Here is a 16,389-nt window from a genome sequence, read left to right as displayed (position 1 = left end):
AAGGGTTAGCCAATAGGAAGAACTGCTCCACCTCTGATGCTGTTTCATTGGTGATAAACAGAGCCCTCACCCACATGGAAAGCAGGACATCCATTTGTTAGTTTTGGATTCCTCCTTGGCCTTCAGCACCATCCCTGGTGCAAAAACTCAATTTGGTTTCACAAAAGAGGTAACACAACTTACCATGGTCATTTATTCTGTGAAGTTAGCCTGCTCCAGACCAGGCTAACGGCCAGGCTTAGTTAAACCTGGAGCCTTATCTGTTCAGTCTGTGCTCACACTCATCAGAAACTTATGTGTTTTGTCTGTGATTTTGTTTTATCAGTTTTAGTCTTTCTTATCACCAAAAAAGTAATAGTATTCAGTCAAGTACTTTTATTATTTTAATATTATGACAGTAGAAACTACCATTATCCATTTCAGAATGACCCACATTGGCTCTTTCACCATTCAATTGTGTTTCTGAACGCCGCTGTTTGGCAGAAAGGCCTTTAATAGACTATTGCAGAGTTGAGGGTATTCGAAAAATTGGTCATAAACAAAAATATTGTAATCAAGTCAAGCCACTGAAGTATAACTAAAGTATACTTCACATACTTTAGTTATATGCCAAAACTAAAATTAATTTGTAAAAGTTATTTTAAGTTAAAATTTGCAATTAAACAAATGCAGTTTAATTCACACAATATTGTAAACAAATGCTTACATGATAAATATTCCTTTTGTCTTTATTAAGCGAGCTGCTAATAAGATACATTTTATGAGGTTATCTTCTTTATAACCTGTCTTGTTTGGTGTTTTATCCGCTGCCTTTGCGCTGAGGAGCTAAGAAATTTTCGCTTCAAACCAAACGCATCATAATTCAAACAGGAAATTAGGATACAAACGGCTGTTGCTGTTATTCAACTTTTGCTGTTTTTTGTTCAATAAAAACTGAACAGAAAATGTTTAGTGAAAACATCTGAGCCTCGTTACAATTGCAGAAGCTTTTTCTACGCAACAGTGTTCTCATATGAATAAACTGAAATCAGAGGTAATATTCTTACAGAAAACACATATTTGCATGAAAGGCATTCCCATATTACAGAGAGGTTTGGTGTCACAGGTCTACCACTCAATTAAATTCTAAACATTGTGGTTCAGCCATCTTAATTGGGCTCAACAGCCTGATAAAGAAGGCTGGTTCAGTTCTGGTCCTGTTCTTCAGATTCAGTGCAGTACAGAGCGTTGCAGAAGATCTTTCCTGCCAACAGCGATCACCATCTTCAATAACTTTGTAGAAAGAATCTAAATTAATGAGCTACAACAACATTTAATTTCCCTTTGGGATTAATAAAGTATTTTTGAGTTTTGAATTTTGAAAAAAATGCTTTTTAAATCAGGCTAATCGTAAAAAAGAAGCTACTGTATGTTGAGAAAAGTCAACATATGTTTGAATACAATTTCCCAACCACTGATCAGTCCAGGTTTCTAGGTCTTGTCCCTTTCATTTTCCCCATCTTGTGGTCAACATTGTCCACAAATCTCTTGTGAATCAAACGAATTACTGAAGATGTGAAAAATATTACAAGAATCAGGAGGATTGGAAGAAGAATTATATAGAAATAATTTTGTGCCTCTGATTCTTTTATTTAATCTTTAAAAAAATTTTTTTAAATAAAACACCAATATGGGGATTACTGAAACACATATGATTGTATATCAACATATGTGTTTGATACAATCAATAATGTTTTTAATAAAACTGTCTGTGGTCACATCAACTTAATTCAAATCTGCTATTTTCGGTACATACTAATTATTCGAAGACACAGTATATTTACAACTAAACCTTAAAGTTATTACTTAATTTCTAAGTTGGCCCATCTAATAAAGATATTTCTCCTCTCAAAATCTCTACAATAATGGAAAACATTCGAATAGTGGTTATTGTGTGTGTGTTCCTACAAAGATGTGAAAATAATTCCTTTACATTTTGTACAAATTCTACATTTTCATGAACCCATTCATAAAGCCTGTTTCTCAAAGAGTAAAGTGAATCTGAACCGTATTCACAGAACAAACAATTTACTTAATATACAGTTGTTTGGGTTTGATCCATATTGAAAACTGTTAAACCAGTAGTTGCTAATGCTGACAATTTGTCAGAGGTTTATGCATCATTTAGAGCAACACTGGAAAAAGGTACTGCAAAATTAAGAGCACTCCCACGACGACGAGCCCACAGAAGAAAAGCCAGGGAGGGATAGGCCCTAAGATAAATGGAAAAAAATTTACAGCAAAAAATGAGTAGCTCAGAGATATGCATTTTAAATGAAAAATTTAAAATGCCAGACTCACTTTCTTTGGTGACAGTATGTACTTGACATCGACTATCCACAGCTACACTCAGCAATGCTGCTTTGTTGTTCCCTTTGATATTTTGGCCTTTCATCAAGTTGGGCAGAAAGACTACATCTGTCACAACAATGCCATGTGACTCATGAACATAGTACAGCTTCTGCAAAAATTGACATACAAATAAACTTTTATGCATACACTTTATATGTTAAGATTAGTATGATGTTTATGTTACCTGTAGAGAAAAAGCAATATGAACTGCTACTGATCCAGTTACTGTTCCAAGACCAAGAAACCTCCCAGAGTCACTGTTGCAGATAAGTCAAAGATTACATTTTCCATCTGCCATCCTCAAACACTTGATTGATCTACTTTCTATATGTACACACAAACACGCATGTGTTGTGTTTGTGTGTGTGACGTGCGGTGTGTCATCATACCTTGTGTCATCTTATATAAATGATAAGATAATTTATATTGTTATTTTCACCCTGTGTTTTCTACTGTGAAGTATTTATTTTTCATTTATTTTTTATTTTAGCAATTTTGAATATTTTTTCTTCAAAATCGCTGAATTTTTGCAGTTCTCTTGCCTCATGGCAGGGGGCGCTCATGATCCCACACATTGTGACTCCGCGTCTACAGAGTAAGCGACAGTGAGCTAGCCATACAGTAAATAAGGGAAGCTAAACGCAACGAGTCTACGTGTAGCTTGGCTGATACAGAGAGAGAGAAAAATGTGGTTTGAGTTGTACTTCAACGGGTTTGCCCTTTGCTGCACTAAGCATAGCACTAAATTAATATCTATATTTCCAAATTTCATTGAGTTAACGGAATTATTCTACCGTGGCAGCGCGTCTATAAATGGCATGTGAAAGTATAGTCTTTTTGCCCTTCAATGTTGTCCGCATGCGCAAAATTTCCGTATGTAAACAATAACATGCAGGGGGTCTTATGATTTTGACTAAGTCAGTGCCTCACCAGCCATGAACCTCACCGCACGCCACCGATATATACAGTACATATATACTGTATATATACACACACACATGATGCCAGTAACATAAACACGTCAGAAATAATTATAGTACAACTTTTTCCCAAAAAATGGAATCTTCATCTTCTGCTTGTCCTGGTTCAATTACCTCACAGCCAGACAGGAGATAACTTCAGTACCACAGGGAGATGTTAACATTGGCAGTAAGATCTTGCCGTCCCACTTGGTAATATAGCACGGAGGAGGTTTTTTGTCTCGTTTATGAGGGATTTGCACTGTGTAAAGCCTTATGGCATCTTTCTCATCTTCACCATTTCCAAACCTAAGACATGAAAACAACTTAGAAGGACCTTTAAAGAGAAGAAACCCTTTTCCCATTTCCTTATTATCACACCTGCAGGCCATATATCGATAGGTCTTTTCAGCAATTTGAGGCATGGTTTCAAGCCAGTTCAGACTTGTGACCAGTTGGTTGTCACTCCACACATTGCAGACAAAGTCTCGCCCCACAGTCACAAGTTGCTGCAAAAGGAAACATTTATTTTGATCATTCATTACATTCGGAGTAATGAATATTAAGAGCAATTGACAGTTCACCTTGCTTATTGTACTCATATCCAAGTCTTCAATCTCCTTTTCATGTGCTTTAAAGTCAAACTTTTTCTCAAGGGATGGAAACTTAAAAAAAAATCCAAAGTGACAAGGTCAAAACAAAAACACACCACTTAGGCATCTACAAAGTTTATACAAAAACCTGCTAAACATATTTAATGTTTATTATTATTTACATTATTAATACCATTGTTAGTAAATGCATAACTATTAAACATTTTTGTTGTGTCAGCAAAAGAAACTTGAAGAATTTTTTTTGTTTGTTTTATTCTTTATCTAAATAATTTGAATTTGTCGCTATTGCTAGATTGGACAATAAATAAATAGAGATAAGCTGTTGTCTGATTTTCAAATGTTTCATATGATTTCATGACCTAAAAGGCAAGTTTTTAAAATGTTCTGGGCTAAATTAAGAGAAAAACTGGAAGATGGAAAAAAACATGCTTTTTTCCATCTTGAAATGTTATTCTTTGAAAAACCAAAAGATTTTTTTTGGTTTCTGATTACCTAAAGTAGATTCTAAAACATAAAAACGTCAGCTGGCTAATGTGGGGATATTTTCACATTTAAAAACTGATCAAAGTTTACCTCCCAAATTCTGATGTATCCATCGGTGCCTCCGGTCAGCAGAAGGTTCATGTCAGGACTGAACCTAACAACTTTCTGAAGAGGGTCATGTGGGTTTAGGTCTGACAGCACTTCAGCTATATTGGTCACTGTGATCTGAACCGTCTCATTCCTTGTATCAGACATGTCTCCAGTAGTAGAACGGTTCTCGAGATTACCTTTGCCAGCTTTCCCACATCTCCGTCTGGCATTGCTAAGTTCAAGGGTGTTACCTATAGCAGAAATAACACTCTTAACAACATAACACAAAAAACACAATATGATGTTTTGAAAATTTTGCAACGCTTGAATCAAGGTGTAGTAATATATACTATACAGCCGCAGCAGATTAAGTGCATATAAGTACATACACACACACTCACTGCCACTTTATTAGGTACACCTTTCCAACTGCTTATTAAAGCAAATGTTAAATCAGCCAATCAAGTGGCAGCAACTCAATGCAGACATGTAGACATGACCAAAACGATCTGCTGCAGTTCAAACTGAGCATCAGAACGAGGAAGAAAGGTGACTTAAGTGACTTTGAACGTGACATGGTTAATGGTTGGTTGGTCTGAGTATTTCAGAAACTGCTGATCTACTGGGATTTTCATGCACAACCATCTCTAGGGTTTACAGAGAATGGTCAGAAAAAGAAAACATGTCCAGTGAGCAGCAGTTCTGTGGGCACAAATGCCTTGTTGATGCCAGAGGTCAGAGAAGAATGGCCAGACTGGTTTGAGCTGATAGAACGGCAACAGTAACTCAAATAACCACTGAATGTACAACATGTTGAGCCTTGAGGCGGATGGGCTACAGCAGCAGAAAACCACACCAGGTGCCACTCCTGTCAGCTAAGAACAGGAAACTGAGGCTACAATTCACACAGGCTCACCAAAATTGGGCAATAGAGGATTGGAAAAAAGTTGCCTGGTCTGATGAGTCTTGAATTCTGCTGTGACATTCAGATGGTAGGGTCAGAATTTGGCGTCAACAACATGAAAGCATGGATCCATCCTGCCTTGTATCAACGGTTCAGGCTGGTGGTGGTGCAATGGTGTGGGGGATATTTTCCTGGCACATTTAAGGTCCATTAGTACCAATTGAGCATCGTGTCAACACCACAGCCTACCTGAGTAATCCTCTCCAACTGGTTTCTTGAACACAACAATGAGTTCACTGAACTCAAATGACCTCCACAGTCACCAGATCTCAATCCAGTAGAGAATCTTTGGGTGGAATGAGAGATTTGCATCTTGGATCTGCAAATCTGCAGCAACTGTGTGATGCTATCATGTCATTATGGACCAGACTGTGAGGAATGTTTCTAGTACTTTGTTGAATCTCTGCCATGGAGGATGCTGAAGGCAAAAGGGGATCCAACCTGGTACTAGGAAGGTGTACTTAATAAAGTGGCTGGTGAGAGAAGTTGCTTTGGGTTTATTTCAACTGCAATGGACACAGAGTTGGAAAAGAGAGGAAAAAAGTGGGGGAAAGACTTAAAGGGAAAGAAGGAGATAGGAGTAGTGGAGGGAAATTAGAAAAGAGAGCATACAAGTCAACCTGGAGACTTGGCCAACAGCCCCGCAACCAAACAAATGAACCCACATCAGTGCAAAGGTATCCCAGAGACACCAGGCCCAGTTCCCTTGGTGTTTTTATAATATAATTATTATTCAGTTTAACGGGTTTGGACTTACTTTAGAATATATTCATTGATCGTTGTGTATTCGTATATAGTTGTGCATTTTCTTTGCATGAATCAATATTCTTAGCAAAAACAGGGATCCTGAAAATGTGCTAATTAATATGGAGCCCATAAGGGGAGATGGAAAAAAACAAACAAATCCAAGAAACTACTTTTTCTTGATTCCAAGTAACTTTCTCTAACCGTCTCTAACCCTAACCCGGATTAGCATGATGGTCAGAAAGCTAAACAAATAACCCAAAAAATAATTCAAGTTTAAGGGCTGGCAGCGTAAGATGCTGGTTCTGCTCTCGCTTTTGGACCGCCACTACGAGCTACAGGTAGTAATTTTTCACAGATGGAGCGCCGCTCAACCTCCACCAGACAGTGAACTCTCACACAGAGCATCTGCTTAAAGCTGCAGCTTGTAACTTAAAAGATTTTCGATATGTATTAAAATATGTCTATGTCTAAATTAGGTGAATTTATTGCCAGATATGTTATCATTTTGCCAGATAACATAGTATCATTTATACCTAAATCGAAAAATTAACAGCCATTCCAGGCGATCGGCAAAGATTGGTCGTCAAAGATCTGCTTCATGGATGATCAGTATCAGAATCGGCAGCAAAAAACCTGATCGGAGCATCCCTACTAGAGACATGTATCCTTTCAAAAAATATGGACAGACTTTGCCATCCAGAGATGGACCTAACAATGGTCTGGCATGTGGAAAAGAAGGGGTGGCACTTTGATCATCTAAGTAACCTTCGTAACCCTGGCTGTCACAGTCAAGGCAGTGTGTTGCCCTGATCTGGAGCTGATAGCTGTGAGCCTGCATCCCTACCATCTTCCTCGAGAGTTCAGTCACATGATCTCCATTTGTGTTTACATTCTTCTGAGGGCAGAGCCAGCTGCTGTCTGTCAAAGGATACAACCTGTCACAACACCCTGAGGCCCTCATAATAATATCTAGAGATTTTAATTGTGTTACCCTGGATTTCATTCTGGCTACTTTTCACCAGGTTGTCAACTGTCCCACCAGGAAAAACAGGATAATTGATTTACTATACACCAATGTAAAGGATGCATGTGAGGCTGTTGCCCTTCCTCCACTGAGTCTTTTAAAATAAGTAGATCCATTTATGAGTGAAATACAGTGGCACTGTTTGTTTCATTTCAATAATAATGTTGCTAAAGTCTTAGCTTTTACTGAACCACATTTGAGTTAAGGTTAAAATTATTTCAGGTTTCACACTAAAGACTCTGACTAACTTTCAATCAGATTACAAACCATTATATATGGTGGCTTATATAAAGATGTGTGGTCTATTAAAGACTTATCAAGGAAAAGCAACACACAGACACAAAAAAAACAAACAACCAAAAGTAAATTAAGAAAATAAATTCTGCATCACAATCAAAAGTTTAAAAGGTAATTCCACCTCTGACTCCAAATGGGAAAGATAACAGTCCTTTAGTTCAAAGTATGTTTTAACTGTCTTTTTAAAACAGCAAGTAATCATCAGAAAGTTGTAAACCATACCATCTCTATGCGTAGCATTTTCTTCTTTCTGCTGGCAGAGTTTAAACTTCATGAGGCTGCATGTGCCATCCTGTCCAGCAGCAATCACACCATCACCAACAGCCATGTTTATAGTGGCGCGTGTGTCCGTATCATGAGAGTGAAGAAGACTGGAGCTGTACTGATTTTTTCCAACCATCTGCACATCCAGGAAATGCTGAAAGACAAGTTTGCTACTGATGAAATCAGATTTGCATTCTGTCATTAGGTGTCTGTGCAAATTTTCACCAAAATATTAAAAAGTTATATTAAAATTAATCAGAATTTCTTTACTAGAAGTAAAACTAGAGATTCGTACAATCAAAATGTACTGAACTTATAGTCCTTGCCCGGATGCGGGTCACCGGGGCCCCACTCTGGAGCCAGGCCTGGAGGTGGGGCACTTGCCATAGCAAGTGCCTTGTGGCCGGGCTTGTACCCATGGAGCCTGGCCGGGCTCAGCCCAAAGAGGAGACATGGGTCCCCCTTCCCATGGACCCACCACCCATGAGAGGCGCCAAAGGGGTTGGGTGCAGTGTGTGATGGGTGGCAGCCAAGGGAGGGGACCCTGGCGGTCTGATCCTCGGTTGCAGAAACTGGCTCTTGGGACGTGGAATGTCACCTCTCTGGTGGGGAAGGAGCCGGAGCTAGTGTGTGAGGTCGAGAGGTTCCGGCTAGAAATAGTCAGTCTTACCTCAACGCATGGCTCTGGTTCTGGAACCAGTCTCCTTGAGAGGGGCTTGACATACTTCCACTCTGGAGTTGCCCATGGTGAGAGGAGTCGGGCTGGAGTGGGCATACTTGTTGCCCCCCATCTCGCCGCCTGTACGTTGGGTTTTACCCCGGTGAATGAGAGGGTAGCCTCCCTCAGCCTACAGGTTTAGGAATGGGTCCTGACTGTTGTTTGTCCTTATGGGCCAAACGACAGTTCAGATTACCCACCCTTCTTGGAGTCTTTGGAGGGGGTACTGGAGAGTGCCCCTCGTGGTGACTCCCTTGTTCTGCTGGGGGACTTCAAAGCCCACGTGGGCAATGACAGTGAGACCTGGAGGGGCATGGTTGGGGGGAACAACATCCCCCGATCTGATTTCAAGTGATGTTCTGTTATTGGACTTCTGTGATCATCATGGATTGTCCATAATGAACACCATGTTCAGGCATAAGGGTGTCCATACTTGCACTTGGCACCAGGACACCCTAGGCCGCAGTTCGATAATCGACTTTGTCATTGTTTCATCGGATCTGCGGTCATGTGTCTTGGACACTCAGGAGAAGAGAGGTGCGGAGCTGTCCATTCACCACTACCTGGTGGTGAGTTGGCTCCGGTGGTGGGGGAGGATGCCGGTCAGACCTGGCAGGCCCAAACGTGTTGTGAGGGTCTGCTGGGAACCTCACAACAGTTCCCAGCTCCTGTGAGATGGAGCTTTAACTCCCATCTCCGGCAGAACGTCGAATACGTTCCTGGGGAGGTGGGGGACATTGAGTCTAAGTGGACCATGTTCTGTGCCTCCATTGTCGAGGCGGCTTATTGGAGCTGTGGCCGCAAGGTTGTTGATGCCTGTTGTGACAGCAACCCTCGAACCCGTTGGTGTACACCTTCAATGAGAGATGCTGTCAGGCTGAAGGAGTCCTATCTTGCCTTTTCGGCCTGTGGGACTCCAGAAGCAGCTGATGGGTACCGGGTGAGGGTGACCCTGGATGAGATTCAGCCTGAGGTCCTTATGGTTCTTGATGTTGTAGGGTTGTGGTGGCTGACGCAACTCTGCAATATTGCATGGACATCAGGGGCTGTTCCCGTGGATTGGCAGACTGGGGTGGTGGTTCCCCTGTTCAAAAAGAGGGACCAGAGGGTGTGCTCCAATTACAGAGGGGTCACACTCTTAAGCCACCCTAGCAAGGTCTATTCAGGGGTCCTGGAGAGGAGGGTCCGTCGGATAGTCGAACCTCGGATTCAAGAAGAGCAGTGTCAGGGTTTCCTCCAGAAAACTTGCTAAGCCCGGTGGTCAGGGCACCGAGGCAGCCCACTGGCGGTCCACCGTGTTTTTGTAATAAAGGATGTTAAGTTGACAGGAAAAGTAAAAATATTACTCTGGATAATTATATGTATGACCGGTGTCAGAGTCTGGTCCTCATTGCCGGCAGTAAGTCGGGCTCATTACCGGTGAGAGTTGGACTCCGCCAAGGACAGAAATTCTAGGCGCAGCCAAGGTGTTGAGGGGATCAGTTTTTTTTGTTTTTTTTTTAATCCCTCCAGGGGGTATTTTTGTGGGCTCTAGAGTCCCTTTTCATGAAGTAGGCTGACAGGAAAGGGGGAAGAAGAGGGGGGAAGACATGCGGTAAACGTCGCCGGGTCCAGGAATCGAACCCGCGACAGCCGCGTTGAGGACCCGAGGCCTCCAAACGTGGGCCGCGCCAACCCCCACGCCACCACGGCACGCCCGAGGGAATCAGTTTTGGTGGCCTTATAGGATCAAATCCAAGGCCATGGTCTTGAGCAGGAAAAGGATAGAGTGCCTTCGCCAGGTCAGGGTGTGTGTGTGTGTGTGTGTGTGTGGGGTGGGGGGCGGGGGGGGTGTCCAGCCCCAAGTGGAGGAGTTTAAGTATCTCGGGATCTTGTTCACGAATGAGGAAAAAATGGAGCCGTAGATTGACAGTGGCATTGGTGCAGCGTCTGCTGTGAAGTGGGCACTGTACCGGTCCATCATGGTGAAGAGAGAGCTGAGCCAAAAAGCAAAGCTCTCAATTTACCGGTTGATCTACGTTCCTACCCTCATCTATGGTCATGAGCTTTGGGTCATGACCGAATGAACGAGATCGTGGATACAAGCAGCCGAAATGGGTTTTCTCCGTAGGGTGTCTGGGCTCTCCCTTAGAGATAGGATGAGAAGCTCAGTCATCCGGGAGAGACTCAGAGTAGAGCCGCTGCTCCTTCACATCGAGAGGAGCCAGTTGAGGTGGCTCGGGCATCTGGTCAGGATGCCTCCTGAACGCCTCCCTGGTGAGGTGTTCCGGGCACGACCCACCGGGAGGAGGCCCCGGATAAGAAAGAAAGAAAGAAAGGTGGGTGGGTGGATGGATGGATGGATGGATTTCTATATGCAGTATATACATGCAGATCTTTGACGGATCCTGTGCAGCTCTTTTATACTGAATTTCCCACATTTTTTGAATGCAGCATTGCCAAAAGTAGTATAATGTGCAGGTGGTGGAATTTTGCTAAGCTGTCACTACAAGCTTGCAGTAGTTATCAGTCTAGGAGGAGAGATTTAGGTGATAGATGGGAGCTGAATCATTTAGGAATAAAATCTGTTTCCCTGATAGCAGCTTTCCTCAGCAGGTCTCTGGACTTCTATCGGCTGTATTATTTCACATCGGTGCACTTTGCGTCGCATCCAAGCTCAGAGTAGTGTGGCGCAGAGTGAAACAGAACGAGCCACTGGTGCTGTGCACATATGATACAAGTGAACATTATGACAGAGTTTGTGCTGTTCGTTCTGGAAAACAAACCGGTCCTCAGTGGAGATTTCTGGGATGGGCACCGGAAGAGTGGTTTGGCCAGGGCGCCAAACATGCCAGGACCGCTTCTGCCGGTCCTGGTCACATTAACACAATCAATGCTTTGTGCACTGCTGTGACGCACAGAGTGGCTGGTTAATGGATTTGAGATATGGAGCAATGATTTTCAACCACAGAAAAAAAAAGTGAGAAAAATCTGAATCAAACAAAGACTCCTCTGAGAGTATAAATTAATAACAATATTTATTATTGTGTGTCAGACCTGCTGTGTTTAACCTTTATTAATTATCCAGTATATAGTGAGCAGAATATTAATGAGAATTTAAACAAATTACTGGAGAAGGTAGAATTTAATTTAATTTCTCTGTGGGATCAATAAAGTATTTCTGAATTTGAAACCTGAAAATTAGTAGCTACTTTGACCTGATATTTCAATTTAAACATTGTAAATAGAAATTAAGACTCACAACAATTAACACCAATGTATTGTTCTAGCTCAGTAGTGTTGAGAGACTTCAGTCTAAAGCAGTGTTTCTCAAACTTTTTCAGACTGAAGATTATTTACCCCATTTAAAAACACTGAAGGACCACCTAACTTGTAATTGCCCCCCCAATAACACAATATCTTAATATATACAACCTGAAATGAAAATATCAGTCTCTTAATTCACTGTCTTTGTACCTCCGAATATGAAGGGTGGCGTTGTTTTGTAAATGTGATTAGCCACAATAAAACCATGAGCAACTCTATGGGCATTTTGAGTTTCAGATTCTGAAAGTATGAATTCTAAGCTTTCCAGTGATAGAAAACACATGGAAATCAAAAAATTTTCTTTACTAGTGTTCTGTGCACTAATAGCATTTAAGGGATATTTCTAATTTAGAAGCATAATAAACGGAAAATAGGCTTGAGTTTCATTGGCAAAAACAAACATTTTCTTTCAGCCATTCTATTTAGCCCAATAAAAATAACTTTATATTTTAGGTGTTAAGACGCAGTTGGTCAGCATGGGCGCACCTCTGTGCACCACCTCTTCCCCGTCATAACGCATTCACCGGACTTATAACTACATGCATGTAGCATGGTGTGTATTGTAGTGTTCAAAACCAAAGGTTCTGGACCTCACCCTGAGAAACTTTCCACTGGTATCTTCTGGTTTTCTTTTTAGTTTTTTTTATCTTTGTCCATTATTATTTTTAAGCACAATCCTTTGGTAAGCTAACTGTAGCGTCGCATGGCAAATTAACAGTTGTTTACATGCAGTACATTGCGGCCCACACTTTGAGAAAGACTGATCTAAACGATCATCAGTACTTACTACAGCATTTTTTATTCCTGTCTTTGAGGGACCCCCTCCTCCAGCTGTTATCACAAGCCCTGTAGTGGCATCCACTTTGACAGTGTACAGTGGAAATGGGGCTCTATACAGATCCAGCATCTTCTTCTTCCCCATAGTTTATCACAGACGTCCTTATTTCACCACACCTGTTGAAAACAAAGCATTAAGCTTTTCTGGTTATGCATACAGTGACACAAATAAACACAAGATAGTTGTCACAACACTAAAATTTCAAGACTGATGTCTTGTGAGTCTGTGACAAAAGACAAAAACTGTACCATTTTGGTAATAGTGGAAAATTTCTTTGAAAGAACAGGATGTTTTCTAGCTAACTGCAAAAAACTAAGATTAATTAATATGATAAAAGTTCCTTTATTTGTGCAAAACCAACCACTAGGGGACACTTTAGCCATCATGTAGAAATAAATACACAATTAAAGAGTTATTTTTTACTATTTGGCCAAACAGTAGATAGGGTAATACTTAAACACTGAGCAGAAATGTTAATATCATTTTGCAATCATTTTTATTTAATTAACACTGCTTAAAGTTTTAATTAAAATTTTAAGCAGGATCAAAACTTTAAAACTGTTTAAAGTTTTGATCCAGTGATTCTATTTGCCTGTCAATTTGCTGTTAAATAACTAAAATAAATTCTGTTTCAATATATTTTTTACAGCATAAACAAGACTTTGGTCCATGCAAATGGATTCAGCAGCAATTCTGTACAATTCTTTTTTTCTTTCGTATGTTTGCTTAGTTGTTAACTACAGTAGTTTGTGTGGTTGCATACAAAGTATGGAAACATAAAGCTTAAGTTCAACAATGTATTGTTTTGTTGGGCCACACCAGCTAAAATTACAAACGCCTGAATCAGCCAAACCAACCACGTCAAATTTTGAGGTTAACATTTATCCATTGACACACCTGAAAATAACACCCAACATAAAAATCACTACATGCAGCCCAATGAAATCTGTCAGCAAAATAAAAAGCATGAAGAAACAAAACTGAAGAAAATGTGACTGCATTTTGCCTTCAGGCTGATTACACTTTTCCCACGAATACAATTTTAAAGCAAAATTAAAACAGGTTTCAGAATATAAAACAAATATTATACAGCTGATTTAAATTATACACTTAGAAAAACCTATAAATCCACTGAACATATTTTGATAAAAATAAAAAACCAACCTGTGAAATATTACAAATTGAGGTCAGGGACAGAAAAAGAATAATAAACAAAAAATGTAACAGACTTAAAGGAGAGGGCTGAACAATTAACAAGCAAGGGTGTTTACAGGCAGGTACTTTAACTTTATATGTGGCGAAACATATTCACTGTAATTATAACGATATATCTCCTGTACATAAAAACGATGTATAGGGGGTCTTTGAGTTTACACTTTAACGCTCATTTTGTATGGAAAAGATGGCGGACAAACTGATCCAATAAGCACTTCCATTTCGTACCTAGAACAACATTTCTCACTCACATATTTAAAACACTGGCGTGTTAATTTATTTTTCGTTGGCAATAAGAATGCGTAAACCTTAGGTATAAGTTAATTCATTAATATAATTGCATATTGTCCAAAAACTTTTGATAACACTCCTCCTAATTGTAATGGCTCTACTTTCCAGTCAGAACACCGACATGACGCCTGCCCTTTATGTGTAGCATCATTAACGCTACAGGATCGGAGTCTGTCACAAAAACTCGTCAGTCTGTGTCACTGGTATGTCTGTCTGGCATAGCAGTAATATATCAGAATTACAACTTTCTGCACGGTACCCATCTTGACACGGAATCATAAGTTCCCTACCTTTGCAGTTTCTCCAGTTTATCTTGAGTAGCGTTTTGTTAAAAACCTTTGCAATAAACCGAACCAATTCATTTTTGAATAATTAATAACAAAAGAGTACACTTTGATACATGCTAAAGCTACACTTTCCAACCTACACGTCAACAAGAAGTTCTTCTTCTTCCTTCTTTTTCTTCTTCTGTTTATTGCGACCCAGCTTTAGGGCCCTTTACCGCCATCTACTGAGATTTTGTGTGAGACGAAAGATAGAGGAACCACCCAAACAAAAACTGACCGATGTCCTTTTGGCCAGTCGTTTCATGATTCAATCTGGTCTTGTTTAAACTACTAAGTCTACGTTTACTGACTGTAGCAGCCCCTCCGCTCAACATTCAGTGCAGCTTGACTGGTGATTTTCAGCGTTTTTATTTTCCTTTTGATCCAGATCACCATGATTTTATTTTTTTTATTTCCTTTATTTAACCAGGTAAACCCCATTGAGATCTGGATCTCATTTTCAAGAAGGACCTGGGCAAAATGATCACGGTGAAAACCAAAACGTACCTCGCTGTTTCACCGGGGGATGCAAAGCATTTATTTGTGTTTACGCAAACATTTCAATACTGACAGTTGTTTTCCAGGCATTCATTGGTACAATTTCTTCTTTCGTGTTTTATTGGTGGATGGCAACCAACATATTTACCGTCACCTACCGGACTGGAGTGTGGTCATCAATGATATTCAGAGGGAATTTAATAATAACTCAATGGTATGTGTATGTGTGCCTATTTATACACATACAAATATATGCATGTGTATGCACATACAGTACAGACCAAACGTTTGGACACACCTTTTAATTCAATGAGTTTCCTTTATTTTCATGACTATTGACATTGTAGATTCACACTGAAGGCATCAAAACTATGAATAACACGTGTGGAAATATGCACTAAACAAAAAAGTGTAAAACAACTGAAAATACCCCTTATATTCTAGTTTCTTCAAAGGAGCAACCTTTTGCTGTGATTACTGCTTTGCACACACTCTGCATTTTCTTGATGAGCTTCAAGAGGTCGTCACCTGAAATGGTTTTCACTTCATAGGTGTGCCCTGTCAGGTTAATAAGTGGGATTTCTTGCCTTATAAATAGTCATGAAAATAAAGAAAATCCATTGAATTAGAAGGTGTGTCCAAACTTTTGGTCTGTACTGTACATTCATACATATACACACACGCATACTTTGTAAATTTGATTAAATTGCCTAGTATTTTTTAAAAGAATCTAATTAATTGATTTCTAATGTATTTTGACTAATTCACTAAAAGATTTATCATAGAAAATCGTTTTTCCTCTCTGTTTAATATTGACTTCAAATTCTGACATTCCTCTGAATATTTATTACATTATAATAAGACGTGTTCCACTGTTTCCATCTGATTACAACAATTACAAATCACCATTTCATGTTTCCCTATTCGAGAAAGAGAACTCTTAAGTCACGTATGACCAATTCTAAGACGTGATATGATTACTTCTTCTTTACGACTTCCATCAATAATCAGCCATCTTTCTACAGACTAGACTAACAAACATGATAGGAGTATCACTGTAAAGGGGGTGAAGGCAACAAGCCCATTACAGGTTTTATATGGAACTGGACAGTAAACATAGGAGTACATCTCAATAACAGCATCCACACATACTCTTTTTCACAGTCTCCTCTTTTTGAGTTTCAATATGATGTTCTGTATTGCTTACCAATCTCACAACAAATTGAACAGTGGCGGAACAATGTAAATATATTTTTATCAGATAGGTTTTGTTGTCTTTCATTTTACATAATGGGTTAATAGAAGATAATTAATATTTTATCCATGAAATTACCTGTTAAAATTTCATCACAGTCTGACACATC

At 39.8% G+C, this 16,389-nt stretch overlaps 1 protein-coding gene across 3 annotated transcripts; it reads right to left on the bottom strand.

Moving 5' to 3' along the window:
- Nucleotides 1–712: 712 nt before the first annotated feature.
- preb (prolactin regulatory element binding) lies at nucleotides 713–14,703 on the bottom strand. 3 transcript variants are annotated; one of them, XM_005816125.3, is made up of 10 exons: nucleotides 14,492–14,675; nucleotides 12,645–12,811; nucleotides 7,792–7,987; nucleotides 4,538–4,788; nucleotides 3,935–4,015; nucleotides 3,732–3,859; nucleotides 3,486–3,659; nucleotides 2,576–2,648; nucleotides 2,341–2,500; nucleotides 713–2,252 (listed from the first exon to the last, which is right to left on the bottom strand). In XM_005816125.3, exons 2-10 carry the CDS (start codon nucleotides 12,777–12,779, stop codon nucleotides 2,164–2,166), a joined length of 1,287 nt encoding a protein of 428 aa, XP_005816182.1. In that variant the 5' UTR covers nucleotides 12,780–12,811; nucleotides 14,492–14,675; the 3' UTR covers nucleotides 713–2,163. The 3 variants fall into 3 exon arrangements, with proteins under 3 accessions (XP_005816182.1, XP_023186584.1, XP_023186583.1); XM_023330816.1 differs by having other exon boundaries at nucleotides 3,732–4,015; nucleotides 14,629–14,703; XM_023330815.1 differs by having other exon boundaries at nucleotides 3,732–4,015; nucleotides 14,492–14,677.
- Between the last annotated feature and the right edge of the window lie 1,686 nt (nucleotides 14,704–16,389).

Source organism: Xiphophorus maculatus, chromosome 3 (genome assembly GCF_002775205.1).
Source record: "Xiphophorus maculatus strain JP 163 A chromosome 3, X_maculatus-5.0-male, whole genome shotgun sequence".
Taxonomy (NCBI): domain Eukaryota; kingdom Metazoa; phylum Chordata; class Actinopteri; order Cyprinodontiformes; family Poeciliidae; genus Xiphophorus; species Xiphophorus maculatus.
This window is presented reverse-complemented; position numbering and strand designations above follow the sequence as displayed.